Genomic DNA, 23,839 nt, shown 5'->3' on the forward strand with positions numbered 1-23,839 from the left:
GACCAACAAATAAAACTGTCATTTAGTGATCGAATGGACTTTCAAAAATTCAGTGCAGTGTAAAATATGATACTTGTTAACTAATGTTATTCCTTATTTAAGTTCAGGATTAAGTTATACATAACAGAATACAACATGACATAGAAAAACATGAATTTTAGAATATAGTATAGAAATTACACTGGTGTAACATAATGCAGGATTTTAAGAATTTTCGAGTTCAAAATCCATATTTCCACAATCAGACCCATCTATATCATCGTCTATTCCAGGTTCACTAAACAGGTCCTTATAGAAAGGCTTAGCATCGTTGGGAATTCGCTTCATGAGGGAGCGCAGGTCGTTCAGCTTCGCTTCTGAAACTGGTTTTCCATTGGGCCATAACGGAGTGAGTAGACCATGTAGAGCTGATCCATTTTCATTCTGAAGCCGGCGACGAACTTAAATAGATCAATGAAAATTTAAGTACATTTAGTAACGCATTTAACACACCTGAAATTCGTTTACTGCAGTCAAGTGTTGTTGGTTAACTTTTGCTGGAGAGAATGTTGTGGGATCTACACCTTCAGTTGCATGTTTCTTATCAATTGGAACAGCTTCCTCTGTTGTATTATTTTCATCGATTACAAAAAAACATTTTAGGGAAAGCTAGGAAACGTGCATACACATTTTGAATTCCTTATTTACAAGTGTGCCACTCTGCAAACTATATCAACGTGGTTAGATGACTGTAGAATTTCACTGAATGTACCAAAATGTGAAACCATGATCTTTACTCTTCGACGTCCACCTCTCCCACCACCAATCTTCCTAAATGGAACAGCCATCCAATGGACGCCTAACGACAAGGCCGTGAAGTACCTGGGAGTATTCCTTGACCGTCGCTTATCATGGAAATACCATATAAATCAGAAATTAAATCTAAGTTATGCACGACTAAGAAAACTATATCCTCTCCTAAACAGGAAATCTTCCCTCAAATTTGAATGTGGATTACTTCTCTACAAATCACTGCTCCGTCCTTTATTCACCTACGCCTGTCCAGTCTGGGGAGGGGCGGCTCGAACCACTATCAGACGCCTGCAATCATTCCAAAACAAAGTTCTCCGTATCATCACCAACGCTCCTTGGTACGTCCGAAACAAACAGTTACATCGTGAACTTCAGTTAGACACTTTGGAACACGTGATTTCAATGCACGCCAAGACGTTCTTCAAGAAACACCAAAATGTGCCTGGTGCTGTGTTCTTCGCCCTTGGAAAACGATCCACACTTCCACGACGGATTAAAAGTAGACTTCCTCAAGATCTTTTACTTTCGCCAAGAGAAGAATCTGAACATGAACAGTGAATGTTTGTGTTTATCAAAAATAAAATACATCAACGTGAACGAATTTCCGGGAATCCACATTTAGCATCATACGACCAAGTGACTGCACGCGTGTCGTGTGGTCATTTGATGCGTAATTCAGACTCAGAAATGGTGGTTGGTCACTTGATGCAAAACTTCAATTTAATGATTGTGAGGTTGGCGTTTGGTCAAAATGCATTTCCTGCAAAATCATATTGAGAATAAAAGTCCGAACCATAACCTATGTAAAGTTTACACCTTTCGCTACCAGATGGTGCAATAATCTAAAAAAATCGATTTTGGCGCTTGGTCAGTTGATGCATAACACCATCCAATTGTGGTAGAATGAGTTGTTCTAAAATACTTAAATCAAGTATCATCATGTCTAACATACTAGAAAGACTTGAAATTCAATTTTAAGAACTAAGTTTGAAAATTTCTTTGTAATGAGGTCTGGTGAAAGTTTCATATCCCTTAAGGATAAGAGTCTATAAAGATTCAAAAATCTCATTGATTTAATAATTGTACTTGTAACAGGATAATATTGATCTTCATAAGATTTAAATACTTGTCGTCATTTGACCAAGGCGAGTGCTAAAACTGCTCACAGTGAGTAAAACCAAGGACAAATTGTCCCCACTTTTACATCCTGGGGTATACGAAATTCCCTGTACTTGCGGTAAGGTATACATTGGCCAAACAGGCCGGTCCATTGGTACCGTATCAAAGAACATGAACGCAACATTCGTCTCAACCAACCAGACAAATCGGCAATAGCTGAGCACGCTCTATCGTCGGGTCATGATGTCATGTTCTAAGATGCTCGAGCTCTTACCCACACTAGACACTACAGGTCCAGGATTATACGGGAAGCTGTGGAAATACGTAGAAATCCTAACAATTTCAACATGGACACGGCTATTAATTAAGTAATACCTGGTTGCCAGCCATTAAGAATTTACGTAGGTAGTTCCCTTCCCTGTCCCTTTACTATTGTTATTTCGTCTCGGTGTTTTCTAAATTCGTATGTTCCTCGTCACCAGATGTTTCATTCCAGGCTTGTGTCTAAGTCATACACCTGTCAATGTCATATGTTACGTAAACCCTTTAGACTGATTCTGATGGTTCGGTCAGCTACCGCTGCGAATGCTAGCATTGTGCCACGTCCTGGGAGCCATCTGGTGGCCAATGAACGTACCATTTTCCACTTCTATTATAACGGCTAAATTTGAAGGGTCATTGTTTAAGAAGCCTTTTTCGTGGACAGTCGTGATTTCTTCTGAGGAAGCAGAGCACAGTTCTCTGTGAAACGTAAAGAATTTCACCTTATTTTCTTGACATGGCATAAGCCCAAAAGCCTATATAGTATCATGTCTATAAGTACGGGCCATGAAAGCATCAACGGCAATCCTCATACTTACTTTTCTCTCCACATACACGTTACCAGCCTATATAATAAATGTAGACTAATAGGCCCTACTGCCTTTATCATTTCTACACAAATTTCATCCAATCCTGCTGCTTTTCCTGTTTTCATTTGTTTAACAGCCATTTCCACCTCTGCCATTGCAATAACATTCTCCATTTCTGGATCATCTTCATTTATCACTACACTATCTTCTGCATTATTACTCACATTCAGGAGTTCATTGAAATAATCTTTCCACCTATCCTTTAATTCCTCTGGGTCTGTTATTACATTGCCGCTCTCTTCCTTCACTTGTTGTGTAGATTTTTTCCTTTTCTCTTATATTTTATCAATTCATACAACATTCTTTTTCCACCATTTACATCCTTTTCCAACACTGGTGTGAATCTCTCCCAGCAATATTTTTCTTTTCCTCACTGACCACTTTTTTTTTACACTTTTAATTTCCTGATAATCTTACTTTTTTCTTTCCTATCTCTATTCCAGTCTTGCCATGCTTTCTTCTTTTGTTTAACCACCTCCTTCACCTTTTCATTCCACCAAGGTGTCTCCTTTTCCTTCACTCTCACCGAAGTTCTGCCACAAATCTTCTCTGCACAGCTTATAAATGTGTTTTAAAATTTGGTCCATTCTTCTTCTACATTTTCTATTTCTGATATAGAGATGTGCTGTTTTAATTCCTCCTGAAATTTCTCCCAAGTTCTTTCATCTTTTAATTTCCATACTTTTATTTTCTTCTGTCTTATTTCTTTTACTCTCACAATTTTACTTATTTTCAATTTTGCTACCACTACTCTGTGGTCTCCATTAAACGCCTCACCTGGAAGTGCTTTTACATCCATTAACATTTTAAGATTTATTTTCTCAACCAAAAATTAATCAATAACTGTTTTTGTCCCCATTTCACCTAGTGATCTTTGCATTCTTCTTTCTAAACGAACTGTTATCTACAATCATTCCATTTTCTCACAAAAACCAATTAACTTTTCTCCTTTGCTGTTTCTTTCTCCATATCAAATGAACCAATCGCTTCTTTACCAATTCTGTCATTTCCAACCTGCACATTGAGGTCTCCCATGACTATCACTTCCACATCGGTGATTACTTCCTCGAGTGTCTCCAAGAACTCCTCTATATTTTCCTCACTGTTTCCAGTTTAGTGTGCATAAACGTGGATAAAATCTTTCACTCCTTCTTCTGACCTCAGTCGTACTCTGATTGTTCTATCACTAACGTAGTCTACTCTATCCACATTCTCATCCAGGATTTTGTTAACAATCACTCCTACTCCATTCCTTGCCTCACCTCAGTGAGCTAGAATATAATACACAGAGTGGCTATATAGTAGCTCGACTGGCGCTCCATGCAGAGGGAAGCAACACTATGGCCGCCATGATACAAATGTACCAGCTAATGACAACAGCTGTCTGAGTAATCTTGCATGTGTGTCAAGTCCATCGTTGATAGAAATTATAGTTTGGCTTTATTTATTGTAGAGTGAATATGCCTAAATTCAGTTTCACACGATTTCGTTCTAGCAATACAGTGCATCTTATTTCATTAAGTTCATTTCTTTTCTATTATAAGAAGGCTACGTATATTGAAAGATCTTAATTTTCACCACTGTAAAACACAAATTCTCATCACAGGTTCTCACTAAAAGACAAATAGCTGACTTGGCAGTGGGTGAATAACATGAATATAATATATCACAAGCAGCAAAATTCTTTCTGTTCAGAACATTTCAACCCTTGTCCCATTTCTCTACGGGGTTGTGTTTAGTTAATGACAGGAGACGCTACCCAAAGCATTAATAATAATAAGGAATTGCTCTTCTCATCCGTAAGTAATAGGGGAGGAAACAGAAATAATCGCAACGCAGAGCAATTCAGTTAGCATACAGGAAGTGTTTGCTGCCCATCTTGTATGGCTCCTTCTGATGACAGCACCTCTACCGATCATGACTGCTGCGCTACAAATTACGAGTCCTTCACCAAGTACTCTGAAAATGTTGTTGAGTACATAGCAGGAAATGTCATCCGTGAGGTGGGAAAGAAAATTAAAAGCCACAACTGCCTGAAGGTTATGTTTCCTCAGAATTCAGAAGAGAAGAAAGTACTTACTGCCTAGAAAGATATACAGTCTCTTTATCCAGCTCATGTAGTTGTGAAATTGTCACGTGGCTGAAAAAGTGTTCAGAAAAAAGTCACTGTCGCCTTATGTTTAATTTACAGACTGAAGTTCTCTCGTCTGTTGCAGGGCAGTTGTTTTACAATAATGATAATTTATTTACTGCTACCGAGTTCAGTGAGGAATCCCATTATAACAGCATGACAAAACTTCTCTTAAAGCAATATTTTAAATTAGACTGCACCATAGAGTTATTATACAAGAATCGAAAGGAGTAACCATACGGCCGATGTACATAAAATTCATACTTTTCATGGTGCAATGAATTAGAGCTAGAAAAATACATATGGTTCATGTTTCGAAATGAGAAATGTGACTATTAATAGATCAATACAAAATTCAAATTTGTTTATTGTAAATTTTATTTCCAGGCTATGTTATAAAAACATTACATAGAAATGTTGCCTTTGAAATATTGAAATATATGATTATTCAATCAAGTGTGTGTAATTTTCTTGGCTGTTTAGATATGCATCCTAATCCGCAATCTTGTACCGTAGGCCTACACTCTTGTTGATAAACTGGAGAGGCGTGGATATCTTCAAATCTCTGTGATAAAATAATTACAGATTTAATCATTCAACAATATATCATTTCAAAAAAAAAAGTTACATATTTTGTTTCTTCTATTTTAACTTACAGTACATTGCAATTCTGTACAGAACCTCTGCTAAGGAAAACTTATACGCCATCAAATAGTTACGCTTTCCATCCAATATTTTCATCAACTCCAATAATCTCTGTTATACCTAATGAATAAGATCTGTGTGAAAATGTCTCTACTCATCCTCTTTATTCCCTTTCCCCATCACTTAACCTCACTCAGTCCCATCATTGCAACATTTTCCTTCTCCATAAAATCAATCAACTCTTCTCATTTTCCTGTCAGGGTCTTAAAATTTATTATACCCACCTTCATAAATATTAATTGCTGGTTGCTTACTTATCACAGCTCTCCAGCAAAAACACTGTACGTCGCCTTTAGCAGGGTACGCCTAACCTTTTCTGAGGCTGATAATTACCACCACTCCTTTTCGGCTATTGTTATGATGGGGTCGCCACCCCCAAAGGCATTTTAGAGCAACTGCCAACAACTGTTCAGCCCGCCCCTTACATAGGGAACAGACGCCCTTACAGCCACCCCTAACATGGAAAACGCTGCTGATGAATGGTTTACTTATACTATTTCCTGAGTACTGGGCTGCCCCTTCTGCAATCTCCACCACTCCGAAGTCCATCTTCTCCACTGTAGATTCCATTGAGGTCTTCGCTCGTAACCCTCAGTTGGGACCATTACCAGATGCTACACACCAGGTCAGTGTGCTCTGGGAACTCACAAAGGCAGGGGTGCCACTCCCTGGGCAGGGCTGCCTCCGAAGAGGGTCCCTCCCTACCTGCTACCTCGTATCAGCTGTATTTCAGAGAATTCATCTTCAGAGATTACAAATCACACATCCATACTCCTCTGTCAATATCTTATTTTGCACTGAATGTAGACAGTAACACCGGTCTAGAAAGCCAACAATAACAGCTGATAGGATTAGTCACGCTGACCATGCATCACCTTGAAATCAACAGGCCTTCGGGCTGAGGAGTGGATATTTGGTAGGCCAAGGATCATTAGGGCTATAGCACCACAGGATTTGTTTTATTTCTTTGTAATTATGGATAAATAGGCTACAGTATTTAATGTCTAATTTTATGCTGTATCCTGAAAAGAAGAAAACATTGTCTTTAAATATTTGAACTAAATAATGGTTTTAAAACAACCAGTGAACTGGAATAACTCTAAATGTGGAACAATTCAGAAAAAAATATCTGCTGTCTTGACAAATTAGGTAAGGTTGATAAAACAGATTTCCTGATCATTCTCTCCATCTCAACCTAGGGCCCATGATTGGGTTATTGATTATAAAAGTATGTAATATGAATACTAATGAAAAGGTTTACAATTCATTAAAAAAAAAAAAAAATTAAGTGGCTTAGCACCAAAGCATATTCAGCAGGATGCTGAGGGTCCACAGCAATCATCTGCTGGCAATGTAGTAGTGCAGCCATCTCAGAAAGGAATTGAAAGCAGGATGCAACCCCCACCTAGGAAAATGAGTACAGGCCGACAAGAAGAGGAGCTTGCCAGTGTTGTAATTACTAGTGGTGGGCGAAACTCTCGTTCGAGATACTCGAGACTGATGTCACCACTCTCGATGCATCTTCGAGATCTATGTAGAGATGGGCATAACTCTCGTTTGAGATACTCGAGCCTGACGTAACTTTCTCGATGCATCTCGAGGCACGCTCCGATTGAACCTCAGCCAGGACGAATATAGCAGAAACAGAAATGATTAGTAAACATTGAACTCGAGCTGTTAGCGTGGCTCAGTTGGCTAAATATCATCGTTAGGCATTATCCTCCGCTACATTTTGTAGTAATTCGAATCTTATCTTCAAATATTTTTGTTTGTTCTTGTTTTGCAATCGGAGTTTCGGCTACCAAACACACACCTGTTCGTGCAGAAACAACCAGATCGCTAATAGAAGTAATTAAATGTAACGTTACTGAATATACAAAATAACCAATAGATAATAAAATCTCTTCCACTTCAACACATGCAATATAAACCAATCATAATGTAAACAAACCTGATTACCTCGTGGCCATGTCATCAGATCAGTTAGCTTTGTATCTGTATTGCACTGAAAATAGTACTCATAATAGCTGCCTCTGTGGATCAGCGGTAGAGTGTCGGCCTCCGGATCCCAAGATAGCGGGTTCAAACCCGGCAGAGGTAGTCGGATTTTTAAAGGGCGGAAAAAAGTCCATTCGACACTCCATGTCGTACGATGTCGGCATGTAAAAGATCTCTGGTGACACATTTGGTGTTTACCCGACAAAATTCATTAAATCTCAGCCATAGACGCCCAAGAGAGTTTCGGTTTACTCGGTCTGCCATCTAGTGGAGGCCTAGAGTAAAACGGAACGTCGAAATTGATGAGTAGACAGCCAGATGGCGTCAAATTGAAATGTCTGCACACGGTAGCTGAGGCCATACGATTATTATTATTATTAGTACTCATAATAATGTTATTTGTGTTACGTCCGTCCCAAATGCTAGTTCTTGACAGACACCTGGGTGTGGGAATTTTGTCCCGCAGGAATTCATTAACGTGCTGGAAGCCAACGACATGGAATTGTTACCTTTAAAACAGTAGGTACACTGACAGAACATATTGAACACATTGGGATAAAAATGTACGTGTTTCGACAGAGGGTTATCGCAATACTCTGTGTTCTGTATTGTACGTTTTGGTTATTACATATTACAGGCTTTGCTTCTCTCGGTTTTGTGTTGTACGTTTTGGTTATTGAATACTGCAGGCCTTTTCTCTGTTGTTAAGGTATTTTAACAGAAATAAGTTTGTTTGCGGTAATAAAACCGAATAAATCATCATTTAATTACCGGTTCTACTCTATAACGAACCACCGGAGACCACGGGTACCTTATACCAATATACACAGAAGGTTTCCCTGAACAATTTCCGAAAATTTGTCGATGGAGTTTGACTTCATCCTGTATATGTGCCTTCAGGTCCGATAATATTGTGGCTGGTCTTGAATGATCCTTTTCAAGGAAATGATCTATTTGTTACCATACTTACATAAAAGTATCGATAGTCCAGAAGGAGACTTAACCCGAGAACGAGTCCCTCATCGGATACATGCACTCATATAGCAGTATATGCCATTACCGGTATATTTTACTTTCTGTTCAAATTATTACACAATTCGATGCGTCGTAAAAGACATCGTTTCAATAAAATGTTATAAATATATCACACACTTCATTACGATTTATTACACATACCCAGTCCCCGAACCATAGGAACTAATCAATGAAGGATAAAATATCTTACTTAGCCGATAATCGAACCCAGAGACCCTTGGACGAAACGCCAATACACTAACCATTTCGCCACGGAAGCGGACAGTGGTTAAGTAAAATGCAGGAAGTATAGGTAGGGAAGTTGACTGCGAGTAGATTATAAAGTAGTTGGCGTATCGTCAATAGTTGTTATAATGATGTTATTTGATTTACGTCCCACTAACTACTTATTAAGGTTTTCGGAGACGTCAGTAGTTGATCAACAGGCGAAGTAGGCTATAGTCGAGGGATAACATACCGCACGCGCATGATGTCCCGATTTAAACTTTGAGATAGGATTACGAGTCATGGACTGCATCAGTTGCTCGAAATGCATCGAGAGCTCTCGATACGTTTCCCAGCACTGCATCGAGACAAAGAGCTCATGCGCCTGACGTCACTATACGACATCGAGATAGCATTATGAGGCATGTACTGCATCGCTTGCTCAGAATGCGTCGAGAGCTTTGCATCACGCGACACATCACTAGTAATTACCATCGCCTCGCTTCACACTGAATGTAGTCACCGAGAGGAGCGACAACTGCCTGATCACAGACATGATGGCTCTCAGGGATACACCATGCCAGGTCACTATACACATGGAGGATGTACACATCACTGATAGATAGGAGAGAGATGGTGTTGGTGATTATTGTTTTAAAAAGAAATACAACTCGGCAACCATCCTCTATTAACACTAATCAGAGGGGAAAATGGAAGGATCAGACACTTCGGAAAATGAAGGTATTGTCCAAAGAAAGACGAGGGCAACGAAGTGTGTAAAAACGAAAGACTCCCTAGGCCTCGATATCTAATATTGCCGGGGTCAGGAAAGAATAAGAGTTGACCGAGGGAAGTTGGATATAATAAATGAAAGTGAGGAGCCTGGTGCAAGTAAGTGGAAGCAATGCCAGGACTCAGCTTAAGGGCCACATGATGACTAATGTATGCTCCCAAGTTAAGAGCACCTTGGGCCCCTTTTAGTCACCTCTTATGACAAGAAGGGGATCCTGTGGGTGTTATTCTACACACACACACACCCCCCCCGTACAAACATAAGGAAAGAGAGAGAGAGAGAGAGAGAGAGAGAGAGAGAGAGAGAGAGAGAGAGAGAGAGAGAGAGAGAGAGAGAGAGAGGCGAACCTCTCTTAAGTGCTATGAACAGCTTCAGGAGACACCATCCCCACCCTGAAGGAAGCGCCACTGGACTTGACATTGGGTCGGAAAAGTCAATGGATCTGGGGCTTCATTGATAGTAAATCATTACTGAGCAGGCCAGAAACGAGCAAAACAATACCACTGGCAAATTGTTGATGCTCGGGATAAGGAAGCTGGAAACTGATTAACAATGGAGAAGGTACCCAGAATGATCTGGAAGTGGAAATATCCACTGGCCTATATAGAGAGCGAATCCAGTGAAAGTTAGTCTTCCAGTCAGTCAGTCAGTCAGTCAGTGGTGACTGAATGCAAGCAGTTACAAGACGACTAGAAATCCACGATGAGCAGTGTGCCTGTCAAATGACTATGCTGAATTTACGGAGGCTTGCCAGTTGTGAAGTGAACTGTTCTGTAAAGACACTATGCTGTAAGAAGCCATGCTGGGGAACAGCAGCTCTATGTCCCACAGGACTGTGTATTCGAATGCGTGCGAATAAAAAAACTGTGTTGAGTGGAAACTTCAAAGCAAGTGAACTTTTAAATAACTGTAAATAATAGTTTAATAAATTTAGTGGATAGTAAAACATACTACCTAACTGAGAAGTGATTTTAGTTTTAAGGGCACTGATAATCCACCAAAATAAGTAGAGTATATACCCAACAAACAAGTATGAACAGTAATAATCTAAAGTACCTGTACTCTTCTTGTCCTGCTGTATCAAGAATGTCAAGTAAGCATGTCTCTCCATCAATTACGACTTGCTTACGGTATGAATCCTCTGAAACAGAATGCAATTCTTACATCAATAAAATCATAACACAATAACAGAGCAATTCAACAACAAAACAAGTATAATGCACAATCATACAGAAGAACAATGACACTAAAGAGCAAGTCATATAACAAACTATGATTCAATTAACAACATCACACGAAATATTGTTAATGAAACTTTTCTCCTCATAGTGGCATCAAAATCAAATATAAATATACACTAGGGTGTCCATTTGTCACGCTCTTCCCGGGGCAGTCCTGTTGTTTTAGCGAAATGCTCACTGTCCCGCAAGTTTTATTGGAGTCGCTCAAATGTCCCACTCTTTTGTGATTCTGCTTGGCCGATGCATTTTACACTACATTATTTTGTTTTGTACTTTTACCGTGCAAGTATATATGTTGGTAAGCACCACTTGTACAACTTGCTCAATACTCTATCTTTTATAGTCAATGTTTTGCGATATTGGTAACAATGGTACGATTTTAAGATGTATTTTTTATTATAACTGATTCGGTTCTTGTGAAAGCTGCTGAGTTTAGATTTCAGATCTATGAAATCAGTTTAACATGCTGACGTGAAAATGTAATTTTAACAGCAACATAAAAAGTGACTTTCCATCTCTGGTAGTGGAGAAATTCTAGAATGTTGGACTCCTTGGCTGAATGGTCAGCGTTGAGGCCTTCGGTTCAGAGGGTCGCGGGTGTGATTCCCATCAGGGTTGGGGATTTTAATCATGTCTGATTAATTCTTCTGGCTTGGGGACTGGATGTTTGTGTTTGTCCCAACTCTCTCCTCTTCATATTCAGACACCACACCAGACTAGCAACTAGCACAGAAACACACAATAGAGATTACAGTCCTTCACATAGGGTTGTGCATCCAGCCGTAAAATAGGTTTTATCTGATGCCAGGTTTTGAGAATAATGGCGGAGATTGCTTGTATTTCTCCGAGGGAGAATTTTTCTTGTCGTGTGAAGTTCTATACAATTTTGGTCTATTAGAGACCTAATGAGTTCTTGCATTTTAAGTTGTAACCTGTGATTTTTGGCGAGTTCTGTGTCGACTCCTTTTGGTCGAACATATTTGAAGCAGTGGTATGTCTAAAATTGTTAGAGAAAGATGAACCAACATCAAATAAAATGGCATTAGGAGAAGAACGATTGAAAATAAAACAGCCTGTGGAAACGGATTCATGGAGTGTGAAAGAGCAGCTGTGTCTAGCTGCTGCTGTACTGTGAAGTGGAGACCAAAACTGGCTGATTCATTATCAGTTGACAGTGCTCTATTAATCTTGAATCAACTGAAGTTCAAGGCAACCTCCTTCTTACATTGATGCTTTTACCTACCATCTAAGAAGTACTAAGGATTGTTTGCATACACAAGAAGAATAAGCCACTAACAATTTTATATGCAAGGCAAATGAATACATTCTCGAAATTTTAGAGCCATGTCTATCCCACATGTTTTTTCATGTACTAAAACATGTATATATTTTTAACATTCAAATCTTTTAACTGAACTGTAAACTCACTTCTTCACTGTTTTTTCTTAAATTAAGACTTTACAAGACAATTTAGTTCTTTATTATTTATCCCAACACAAAGAACGTATATGAACTTTTTCAATTACACCAGCAAGAGCTTAAATGTGTAATATGTCATTAGCTAAGAAATTTTTATACCGTGTCCAAAACTTTTAGTTAGGTACAATATTAAGTGAAACACTTGTAAAGTTAAAAATTCACTGAAGATGGTCCACGAATAAGGGTCAAAACATGTATGATTTTTTGAACATTTGACTCCCTCCCACGGAGGTTTGAATTGTGTATTGAATAGGAGGATTGAATAAATACTTATTTGATGAAACGAACACAGGCAATTTTGGTACTTTTCAAGTTATGTAAGTATTGAATTTAGTAGTTTTCTATAGATAGGAATTGTACTGTAGAATTATTAGGATGTGGTGGTACTTTATTATTTCATAGGTGACGGATATTCAGGGTTATTCACCTAACATGTTACACAGAAATAACTTCTAAACCATTAAACATATCGACATTCTGTTTTCATATTCGTAAATTGTACCCAGGGCCTTGTAAAATAACGTGCCACTTAGTCTCATGGGGTGATTAATAACCGAGATATTGATACTAACTCCATATTTTTTAATGGAACGGCACAAATTCATACAGCTGGCCTAAAAGATCAACTGCGTACAAGTTCAAATACGTAAGTATTTTCAAAATTGGACAATTACTTTTTGAGATATAAATAAGAACAGTATGCGCGGTTCTGCTGCCGCATCAGATGGCGTGAAGTCGGGAAAGGACATATTGAGGTGCAAGCTGCTTCCTGGCCTTGATTCCAGCCACAGAACGGATACCAGGCATGTACTGTAAACATAATGTGATCTATCGTAACATACCCTGGGTGTGCAACGTTATTGTATGACTGGCGAACACACAATGTTTTGTTTTGTCATGTAATAGGTTGCGCTCAGTTGAGCGTTTTTTCTCACGGATGGGAATGGGAAGGATTTGAAAAGGAAGTCGGCCGTGGCCTATCACAAAGGTACCTATCCGGTATTTGCCTGGTGTTGAACATGGGACACCCTGAAAATCACTTTCAGGTTGGGAGAGGCAGGACTCGAACCTACGCTCTCCCGAATGCACGCTACTACAGTCGCGTTGGAGTTCTGCGGAGATTAATGCATGTAAAATAAAACATAAATAATAGTGTTGCTGCCATCTCACCACGATTAGCTCTGACCATTTGCTTTTCTAGAAGGAGGTCCTCCGGTGTTTTGTGGTATGTTTATTTCTCAACTCAGAGTAGTATGAACTGTACACTACAATCAGTGACAATTATAGCTTTCGTTATGTTCCTTTCAAGGCAAAGTACTTATTTTATTCCTTTTAAACACATCAACCCTTTCTGTCCTGTCATGTGTTCGTCTGTAATACACACTTTGCAAACCCATCAGATGTGTATGAGGTGCTTACATGCCTGGTATCCGTCCTGTGGCTGAACTCACTCCCAGGAAACTGCTTATGCCTCAATATGTCCTTGCCCGACTTCACGCCTTCTAATGCGGCATGCAAAACAGCACATGCTGTTCTTACTTATATCTCAAAAAGTAATTGTCCGATTTTGAAAATACTTACATATTTGAACTTGTATGCAGATGTTTTAAATCAGCTGTATGAATTTGTGCCATTCCAGTTAAAAATATGGAGTTAGTATCAATATCTCAGTTGTTAATCACCCCATGAGACTAAGTAGCACGTTATTTTACAAGCCCCTGGGTACCATTTATGAATATGAAAACAGAATGCTGATATCTCTAATGGTTTAGAAGTTATTTCCATGTAACATGTTAGGTGAATAGCCCTGTGTGTGATGGTTTGTTGTTCTTTCTTCAAAACATTATCTATGACATAGTAATGACCATCATATGTACATATTTAATAAACTGATGAAATAAATTTCCTTCATTTTCTTAATATGAAGATAATGATAAAATGTATATTATAAGAAAGAGAATCGAATTGTGTGAAGCAAGTCATTTATAATCATGTAGACTGTTATTTGATTGTTATTGATATATTTATTATATTCATTTTTAGTATAGTTTTTTTTTCATCATTTCAGCTACATATGTGATGCTCTCCAGGAAACCATATCTTAAGTTGAAAGATCACATTTTGGGTAGTAGATAAATAACAGACCCAGAGGAGTTAAAGAATAGGTGGAAAGACTATATCGATAAACTCCTCAATGTGAGAGATAATGTAGAAGCGAGTGTAGTGGTAAATGAGGATGATCCAGAAATGGAGAGTGATATTGCAATGGCAGAGGTGGAAATGGCTGTTAAACAAATTAAAACAGAAAAAGCAGCACGGATGGATGAAATGTGTGTGGAAATCATAAAGGCAACAGGACCTACTGGTCTACATTTGTTATACAGACTGCTAATGTGTATATAGAAGTAAAAGCAAGTACCTGAGAATTGGTGTAAAAGTGTAATAATATCAGTATTTTAGAAAGGTCACAGGAAGGTATGTGACAATTATCGAGGAATTACACTGTTGTCACAAGTAGCCAAAATACTGGAGAGAATAATAGAAAGGAGGATGAGAGGAAGGAAGGAAATTTAGATGATGATGATGATGATGATGATGATGATGTTGTTCAAATGGGCCAACAGCTAGGTGAACGAAACTAAAATTAAAACTTCAAGATGTATCCACCAACTAGAATTAAAACGAATGATGATGAGACAATGTTTGTGAAACAAACCAATCAGTGGATCCCATTCACAATGCTTTCACTACTGGGATAATAATGATTATCTAAAGGGGTCCAAAATCCAGGTCACCAGCCCTCAAAATGGTAGTAACCACTGGTAAAGCAGAAACATGGTGTTCCTCCTATAGTGGTACTAATTACAGGTAACGTAGACCCATGGTATGTCACACACAATGGCAGCACTTGCAGGCAACACAAACCTATGGTGTTTTGCACATAAGAGTACTATTCACAAGCAATGCAGACCCGTAGTGTTCCTTACTTAGTGGAACTAATCACCGGCCATGTATACTCATGGTGTTGCTCAGCTAGTGGTACTAATAATAGGCAATGTAGACCCTCGGTGTATCACACATTATGACAACGTCCACACACAACACAAACCCATGGTATTACATAGTGGTACTAATCACTTAAAAACTGATCACTTTATGTAACTTGAAGTTGCAAGTCAGAAGTCAATGAATTTCGAGAAAAATGAATGGAAAATTGGGTATACTACTTCAATAACATATTAAGGATTTAAGAAAATCTGACTGTTTCACTGGATAAAGGAATATCAGCTTTGCATATTAAAATCATCATCATCATCATTTTAAAGTTCCAATTTCCCAAGTACTGTTGGTTAGCCTCTTCCAACCATGGTGTTTCTCACCAAGTGGCACTAATCACAAGCAACATAGACCCGTGGTGTTTCTCATAAAGTGTAATACTCACAGGTAACGCAGACCCATTCTGAACACAGTGGAACCGACCGGTGGAATACACACGATGACCATTATCACAAAACACGCAGACCCGTAGTTTTTCTCACATAATAGCACTGCTCCTATGTAACCTAGACCCATGATTTTCCTCGCAAGGTGGTGTTCCGAACGTAATGATACTGACCATAAGTATTCTCATGGTTATAATTTCATTACCCCTTTGTCGCCACTTTTAGTCGCCTGTTATGATAGGCAGGGGGTACCGTGGGTGTATTCTTCATCTGCGTCCCTCAGCCACAGGGGGTGAAAGAAATTTAGAAGAGCAGTGTGGATTTCGACAGGGCAGGTCAATGATAGACCCTATATTTATCGTGAGATTACTGATGGAAAAACAGGGGGAATATGGAAAAGATCTGGTGATGGTATTCCTTGATCTAGAGAAGGCACACAATAGTGTTAATAGAGAAAAGTTGTGGGAAAGTCTGGAAAGAAAAGGATGTGAAAGGCAATCAAGTGAACTAGTGGAAGCAATGTATATGAATTGTTTCAGCAGTGTCCAGGTTCCAGTGAGGAGAACAGATTGGTTTAGAAACCAAACTGGACTAAGACAGAGAAGTGTATTGTCTCCACTTACATTTATAATGGTTATGGGTGAATTTCTAAAGGAAATAAGTACAAGATATGGAGGAGGTAAGGAAATGTTTGCAGATGCCATAGTGATCTGGGGAGTCAACATTACAGAAGTGCAAATCCAACTAGAGGCTTTAAATGACAATATTGAGAAATATGGTATGAAAATCAGTGTGGAGAAGAGCAAAACAGCAGTGATGACAAGAGGAGGAAGAGAAGGAAAAGGAATCGTTAGTATCAGGGGACAAAACCTTGAGGTTGTTGAATACTTCAAATATTTGGGAAGTGATACATTGCAAGATGCAAAATTGGATAAGGAGATCAGCAGAAGGGTACAGGCGAGAAACACGTTCTACCAGAATGTAAGGAACCTGGTGTGGAACAGAGAAGTTCCTATGAAATCTAAAGAGAGAATGTACAAGATGTACTATACTCTTATATTAACGTATGCACAGAGACTCAGATTTATACAGCAAGAAACAAGAGAAAATTCAAGCCAATAAGATAAAGTTCCTGAGGAGTACGGTAGGGAAGATAAGGACAGACAGAGTAAGAAATGTTGAGGTCAGGAAAGAGAGAGAGGGGGTAGAAAATCTGAGCGATAGGATGGAGAAGAATAAATTGAGATGGTTTGGCCATGTTATGTGGATGGAGAAGGGAACAATACCAAAACAAGTGTTCGAGGCAAAGACAGAAGGAAGAGGGCCAGAGGGAAACCCAGAGTAAGATGGAATGACTCTGTCAAGAAAAGTATATTAAAAAGAAGACTGGACTGATATAAAATTGCTGAAGAGGAGTGGTGGAAGGAGAGGCAACGGTAAAGAAGTGCCCTCAACACCTCGACCAGGCAGGAGCTGGACAAGGGAAAATTACAGTGATGATGATGATGATGATGATAATGATTAGATAAATTTGAAAACCAGAAGTCTCTAGCTTAAAAACTGATCACTTTATGTAACTTTGAAGTTGCAAATCAGAATTCAATGAACTTTCAGAAAATTGTTTGGAAAATTGGGTATAATACTCCAATAATATACTAAGGATTTAAGAAAATCAGACTGTTTCACTGGATAAAGGATATCTTTTATTTCTTTACAAGTTGCTTTACGTTGCACCGACACTGACAGGTCTTACGGCGACGATGGGACAGGAAGGGGGCTAGGACTGGAAAGGGAGCAGATGTGGCCTTGCCTGGTGTGAAAATGGGAAACCACGGAAAACCATAAAACCATCTTCAGGGCTGCCGACAGTGGGGTTTGAATCCACTATCTCCCAAGTACTGAATACTGGCCACACTTAAGCGACTACAGCTACCGAGCTCGGTAAAGGAATATCAGCTTTGCATATTAAAATCATCATCATTTTACAGTTTCAGTTTCCCGGGTACTGTTGGCGAGCCTCTTCCATTCTGTCTTATTGAGATAAGTACTGACTGAATATCACCAGCTTTGATTTTGTTGGTACTTTGGGATCCCAGGGGTGTGTCCGTACTTGCTGGTAAAAGTGAGAACTCTTCTGCACTCTACTTGCCACCTCCTTTCCAGAGATGCCAACTATTACAAGTCAGTCATAATAATTACGAATTACCCACCATAATTACGCCTTTATGAATCACACATCACAAATTACGATTTTTTTGTTGATCTTTAAATCTAGATGTATGAAGTGTTCAAAAGGTTACACAAGGAATGCCATTACACCTTGAATTCTCAGAATATTATTTTCAGATTTCTCAGTAATAATTTATACCCCATTCCTGTCCCTCGTTAAAGAATATTTCCGAGTTTTCACGTGCCGAACCATTGCCTACGGCCGAACGGAGTGTGTGCTTCCAGTACAGGAAAAATAAGCACCTGTGAAGTGGTATATCTTGCGGAGGTGTTGTCTTTGTTCGTCATATGATCAGAATTACATGCAAGTATGCGAGTTCTTTTGTCTTTGTTTTGGCGGCAAAGTGGTGACAAACTTAGTTTCATTGTGAATAATGTGCGCGTGACTGTTGAAGTATTTATTGCGATTTTGGTTGCCAAATTTACATATATTGCTCTCCTAGGATATATGCTAATCGTGTGTTACGAACTGCGAAAGGTTTAAAATAATGAAGCGATTTCTTGTGCAGAAAAATACGTGTGATGATGTTACCATGACTAGTGACGCTAGCAATAAACCAAACATAGTTCAAAAATTTAGGGAGGAATACTCGAGAGAATGGCCCTGTTTACTCTATTCTTCAAAATATCATTCACACGTGTTTTGTAGTGTGTGTAGCCGAAATTTTTCAGATGTACATGAGGAAGAACAAGACTGAATTCCGTGCTAATATGAACACCGAACTGTTGCGTGCTCTGTTAGTGCAAAGGATGCACATGATATCAAAAGAAAAAGCGTGTCACCAGTGTGTGTTTAGGAAACAGGAGCTACAAGCTGCTAAGGGAGCAACTACAGTATTCAACAAAAGAAATGATCCTTCAACCTCCACTCAGATATGTACTGCAGATCACCTGTTACTTTCTCAGGTAAAAATCATACACTCTTTAATGCCAGTCTTTGAATATGTAACATCTGGTTGAACTGTATGTTGTTTATTGATTTTTCAGTGATATATAAGTTAGTGAGATCTCGGAAAAAAATAATAATAATTCTGCGGTCTAGGGATTTCTTGTAAATACATTCAGAATAACGGTTTCATTAACCCTTTCCCGCCCGCATTTTCACTCCGCTTATCCCCAGGATTCAACCTATTATTTAGCAAAAACTGAAACAGACCGTATTGTTTCAGAAAAAGTTAAATACAGTAAAAACTATTGATCACAATGAATTCAAATTTTCAATAACATTAGAAAATATACCATCACATCCATTTCTCTGTTTATTAAGTCATAATGTGTTTTTCACCCCCCCCCCCCCATCCTCGTGATACTCGACACAGAGACAGTCTGCATTTGTCACATTCCCATGTTGTCTGAATCCCTCAAAACCAATAATCACGTGATTTTGGAAGTGGAATGATGCCCATGTATATAAGATTTTATTTCATCTGGGCAAGTGTCTTCCCATTCTGTTTTTATCTTACCGGAATGCGACTGTTTGAAGGCTGCATTGTTATATGCGCAATAGGCTATGTCACTGAATAATTTTTCTCCTCCTAACATACGTAAAAAACAATCTCTTTCCCCTAATACTCTTTCCGAATTATGCGCAGGTTCAACACCATACATTTAATCATTCGGAGTAACGAAACGTAATATTTGTGTTACCTCAATTGCCGTGGCATCGCCATCAGGTCCGATTTATTGATATTAGTTTTCATTCATATCACTGTTATCACTAAAATTATATTCGTTGATATATTATTCACTCATTAAAAATTCACCTGCACCCCTACTCAAGGATTCTGTGTCACTTTTTTTTCGCCCATATTCAGCTCAGTTTCAATATACGCGATTTTCAATCCCGCCATGTTTACGAATGAAACAGCTGACCCGCGCTCGCGGAAGTTCAAGACCGTTGCCTAGGCAACGTCAAGACAGATTATCTCTCTTCATTTATTTCCTAAGACTTGTAGATTGCACTGCGTGTTCATAAATGCCTTATAAACACTTCACTGATGAGAAAAATAAAAAAAACCATCGCATAGATCGCAGACGAATGCAGATAATGCAGCCAGGCGCTTTCGGGCGCTAAGGACCGAAAGGCTAAATGAACAGTCGGGCGCTTTCGGGTGCTAAGGGCCGGAAAGGGTTAATGAATCGTGTTACAGAATGCTAAGTTGTGATTTGGGTTATCTTTCAAGTAGAAAGAATACATAGTCTTGATTAAACTTTATTATTCTTATTCCTTCCACTGACCTCCCATTGGTCCCAGCCTTTTCCTCTTTGGATAGCCTGTCAATGAATCTTTATTAATTACTACATAATATGGATCGCTGTCTTTCATGAATTGCTGCATATTAAAACACGTTTGATTTCATATACACTCCTATTCGTAACAACTTATGCGATTTATTTTGTGTTGATTTTCTATTATTCATTTTTTTCTATTCCTCTGGTATTTAATCATCGATTTTATTTCGTTCTTCTTCCTATAAAGCCGTTCATCTTTTCCGAACATGGCAACCTTTTGGAAAATTCTAAGTTCGCATGGAGGGAATTAGATATTTTTCACCAATAGAGCATGTCAAAAAAAGATAGATGTAATAGAGCAAATGCCTGAAAAGCCTTACATCTATCTGTTTATGGCAAACTTTTCCAATAATTTTCCGTTATATTCTTCTGGTGACTATTCATTTCCATCCCTGGCTTTTCGGTCTCTACCTAATCCACCTTGTGTGGATTTAATTTCTTTTGATGATGCTTCATTCTTAGACCCTTCATTCGATACTTGTTCGTCTCTGCATTCTAACACTCCAAATATACTTGACCAAGACTTGAAACCAAAACTTTCAACTACCACTCATCATTTACATCCTGAACCTTCTAAGCCATTCACCTCATTGCCTATTTCTTCAAATCCACCTACTCACTCAATCTCGAAATCATTAACACAAATGCCTACCTTAACGGATACAGATCCTCGAAATTTAACTAGCTGGTTATTTTTTGTACGTACATTTTTAAACGTTCAACCAGCCCCATTTTCTCAGCTCATTGGCTTATTAGCCTCTAAAACTACTGGGTATTTAACTAACTTTTGGCTTGAAAATATGACATACTTTCAGGACCGGGATCAATTTCGAACTTGTCTTCATAATTACTTCTTACCTTATGAAGTACGCCACAAATTAAGTTTGGAATTTGTTTGCCGTCATCAACGCCCTGACGAACCTATACACAACTATTTTGATTCCATTCTTACCTTTAGTGACATACTTAACATTGCTAATGACCCATCAGAATTGACGAGTTGTTACATTTTATGCTGTGCCTTCTTTTCGACAGCTTCTTACTGTACATTCCCCTCCTACCTCTTTGTTACAATTGTAAACTGCAGCACAAGCTCATACGACTTATTCCAATGCCAATATTTCCTACTATGCTCGTGTAACACCACCCATATTACCTCCTTCAGCTACCCCTCCTCCCACGACGATATCACTATCACAACCCAGTCCTCCTACAGTTAGCAAACCTTCTATTATTTTGTTACCACTGTAAAGGTACTGGGCACATAGCTAAAAATTGCACTTCTCCCATTCTGGGAAAAACGCTTACAATCCTTGTCCGTAGGCAGTGCTCCAGCTAAAGGGACAAATTTGCCTCATTAAGCGCATTCTTTTCACCATAATACCTCTTCTACTCGGCTGCCTCCTCTATGATTCATTAGCCCTCGTACTACAACGAGCGTACAATATGGTTCCCAAATTTTTTGCTCATTACCCAGGATTTCTCATATTGTGGTCTTGCTTCACAACATTCCTACTATTACACTTTTAGATTCTGGTTTGACTACTACTTTAATCAGTCTAGAACTTTTTCAATCTCTTCAGAATATTTTTTCTCATCTTCAACTTTCTTCGTCTTCACTTCTTTGTACTTCTGCATCAAATAATGTACTTCAGACCCTTGGCCAAATCAGGCTTAACCTAAAAATTCAATATTTTTCTTGGCACTACTTTTTTAATGTTGTAGAAAACTTATCATATCCACTAATTCTGGGATATGATTTTTTTTTCACACTAGTTTGGTACTTGATTCTCTTAATTCCTCTATTTTTTTCAATTTTTCCATTAGTAAATTATTCCAATTTTCCTCTTCCTTCTGTTCGCCAGGATTATGTGTGTTGTAATCGTTCTCAGTCCGATCAACTTGATAATTTGTTAATTGAGTTTTCTGATGTTGTAACCCCTAAACTAGGAACTGTTACTAATTTCCACGCTCTTATTGATCTCACTGACACCACTCCTGTTCGCTCTCCCCGTATCACTTGAGCCCACCTAGAATGAAGATCCTTAATCAACTTGTTGACAAAATGCTTGCCGATAACACTATTGTACCCTCCACTTCTGATTATGGCTCTCCCATGTTCATCGTTGATAATCCTGACGGGTCCTTTAGATTTATAGTCGACTAGCGAAAAATCAATTCCAAGATTCTCTACGATGCTTACCCAATGCCTAAAGTTCAAACTGCTTTTCAGCATTTTACCAATGCACAATATTTTTCCCTCTTAGATTTCAATTCTGCACATAATCAGCTACCCTTAGATGATAGCAGCTCCAAGTATACTGCTTTTATTACACCCACGGATCTGTATCAGTTTACAAAAGTACCTTTCGGATTAAATCTAGGTTCACAAATCATGCAAAGATTTGTTGACAGTCTTTTTGCCAACATAAAATATCAGTATCTATTTCCGTATGTAGATGACCTTTTGATTTATAGTTCTGACTTTGATACTCATGTTAAACATTTTTGTGAAGTACTTTCTCGTTTACGGTCTGTTAATCTTACCGTCAATCCTTCCAAAATTGTTTTAGCTCAGACTTCTATGAAGTTTTTGGGGCATATTCTATCGGGTAAGGGCATTTCTGTTGACCCTGATCGTGTTTCTGCAATTGATCGTATTACTCCACCTAAAAATCTGAAACAGTTTCGAACATTTTTAGGTGTGGTTGGCTTTTATAGTAAATTTATCTCCCACTATTCCCACATATCTAAGCCACTTAACTTACTTAAACGGAAACATGTGAAATTTCACTGGGGAGAACAGCAGCAAACTGCATTTCTTTCTCTTAAATCTGCTTTAACCAGGGCCCCTATTCTTCAAATACCTGATTTTGACTTACCTTTTGAAGTTTCTGCTGGCCCCATGGTGTAGGGGTAGCATGCTTGCCTCTTACCCGGAGGCCCCGAATTCGATTCCCGGCCAGGTCAGGGATTTTCACCTGGACCTGAGGGCTGTTTCGAGGTCCACTCAACCTACGTGATTAGAATTGAGGAGCTAACTGACGGTGAGATGGCGGCCCTGGTCTAGAAAGCCAAGAATAACGGCCGAGAGGATTCGTCGTGCTGACCACACGACACCTCATAATCTGCAGGCCTTCGGGCTGAGCAGCGGTCGCTTGGTAGGCCAAGGCCCTCCAAGGGCTGTAGTGCCATGGGGTTTGGTTTGGTTTTTTGAAGTTTCTACGGACGCCTCCGACGTTGCTGTTGGAGGAGTTTTAAATCAAAACAGAGACGGTAAGCTCCTTCCTATTGTCTATTTTAGCCGCTTGCTTTCGCCTACTGAATGTAGGTATTCTATTTATGAAAGGGAAGCATTAGCGTTAATCCTTACTATTGAGCATTTTTCGGAATACCTCGACCATCAACAATTTCTTGTTCAAACTGATAATCAGGCCCTATCCTGATTACTGAATAATGCCCCTAAA

The 23,839-nt window shown here is 38.9% G+C and overlaps 1 protein-coding gene across 1 annotated transcript in view; it reads right to left on the bottom strand.

Moving 5' to 3' along the window:
• LOC136871640 (ras-like protein) overlaps positions 1 to 23,839 on the bottom strand; it is an 82,464-nt gene that overhangs the window by 27,040 nt on the left and 31,585 nt on the right. The window contains exon 4 of the mRNA XM_067145119.2: positions 10,745 to 10,829. Coding sequence (XP_067001220.1) covers positions 10,745 to 10,829 — 85 coding nt within the window. The remainder of the gene's footprint in view (positions 1 to 10,744; positions 10,830 to 23,839) is intronic.

The sequence above is a fragment of the Anabrus simplex genome, chromosome 4, assembly GCF_040414725.1.
Source record: "Anabrus simplex isolate iqAnaSimp1 chromosome 4, ASM4041472v1, whole genome shotgun sequence".
Taxonomy (NCBI): Eukaryota; Metazoa; Arthropoda; class Insecta; order Orthoptera; family Tettigoniidae; genus Anabrus; species Anabrus simplex.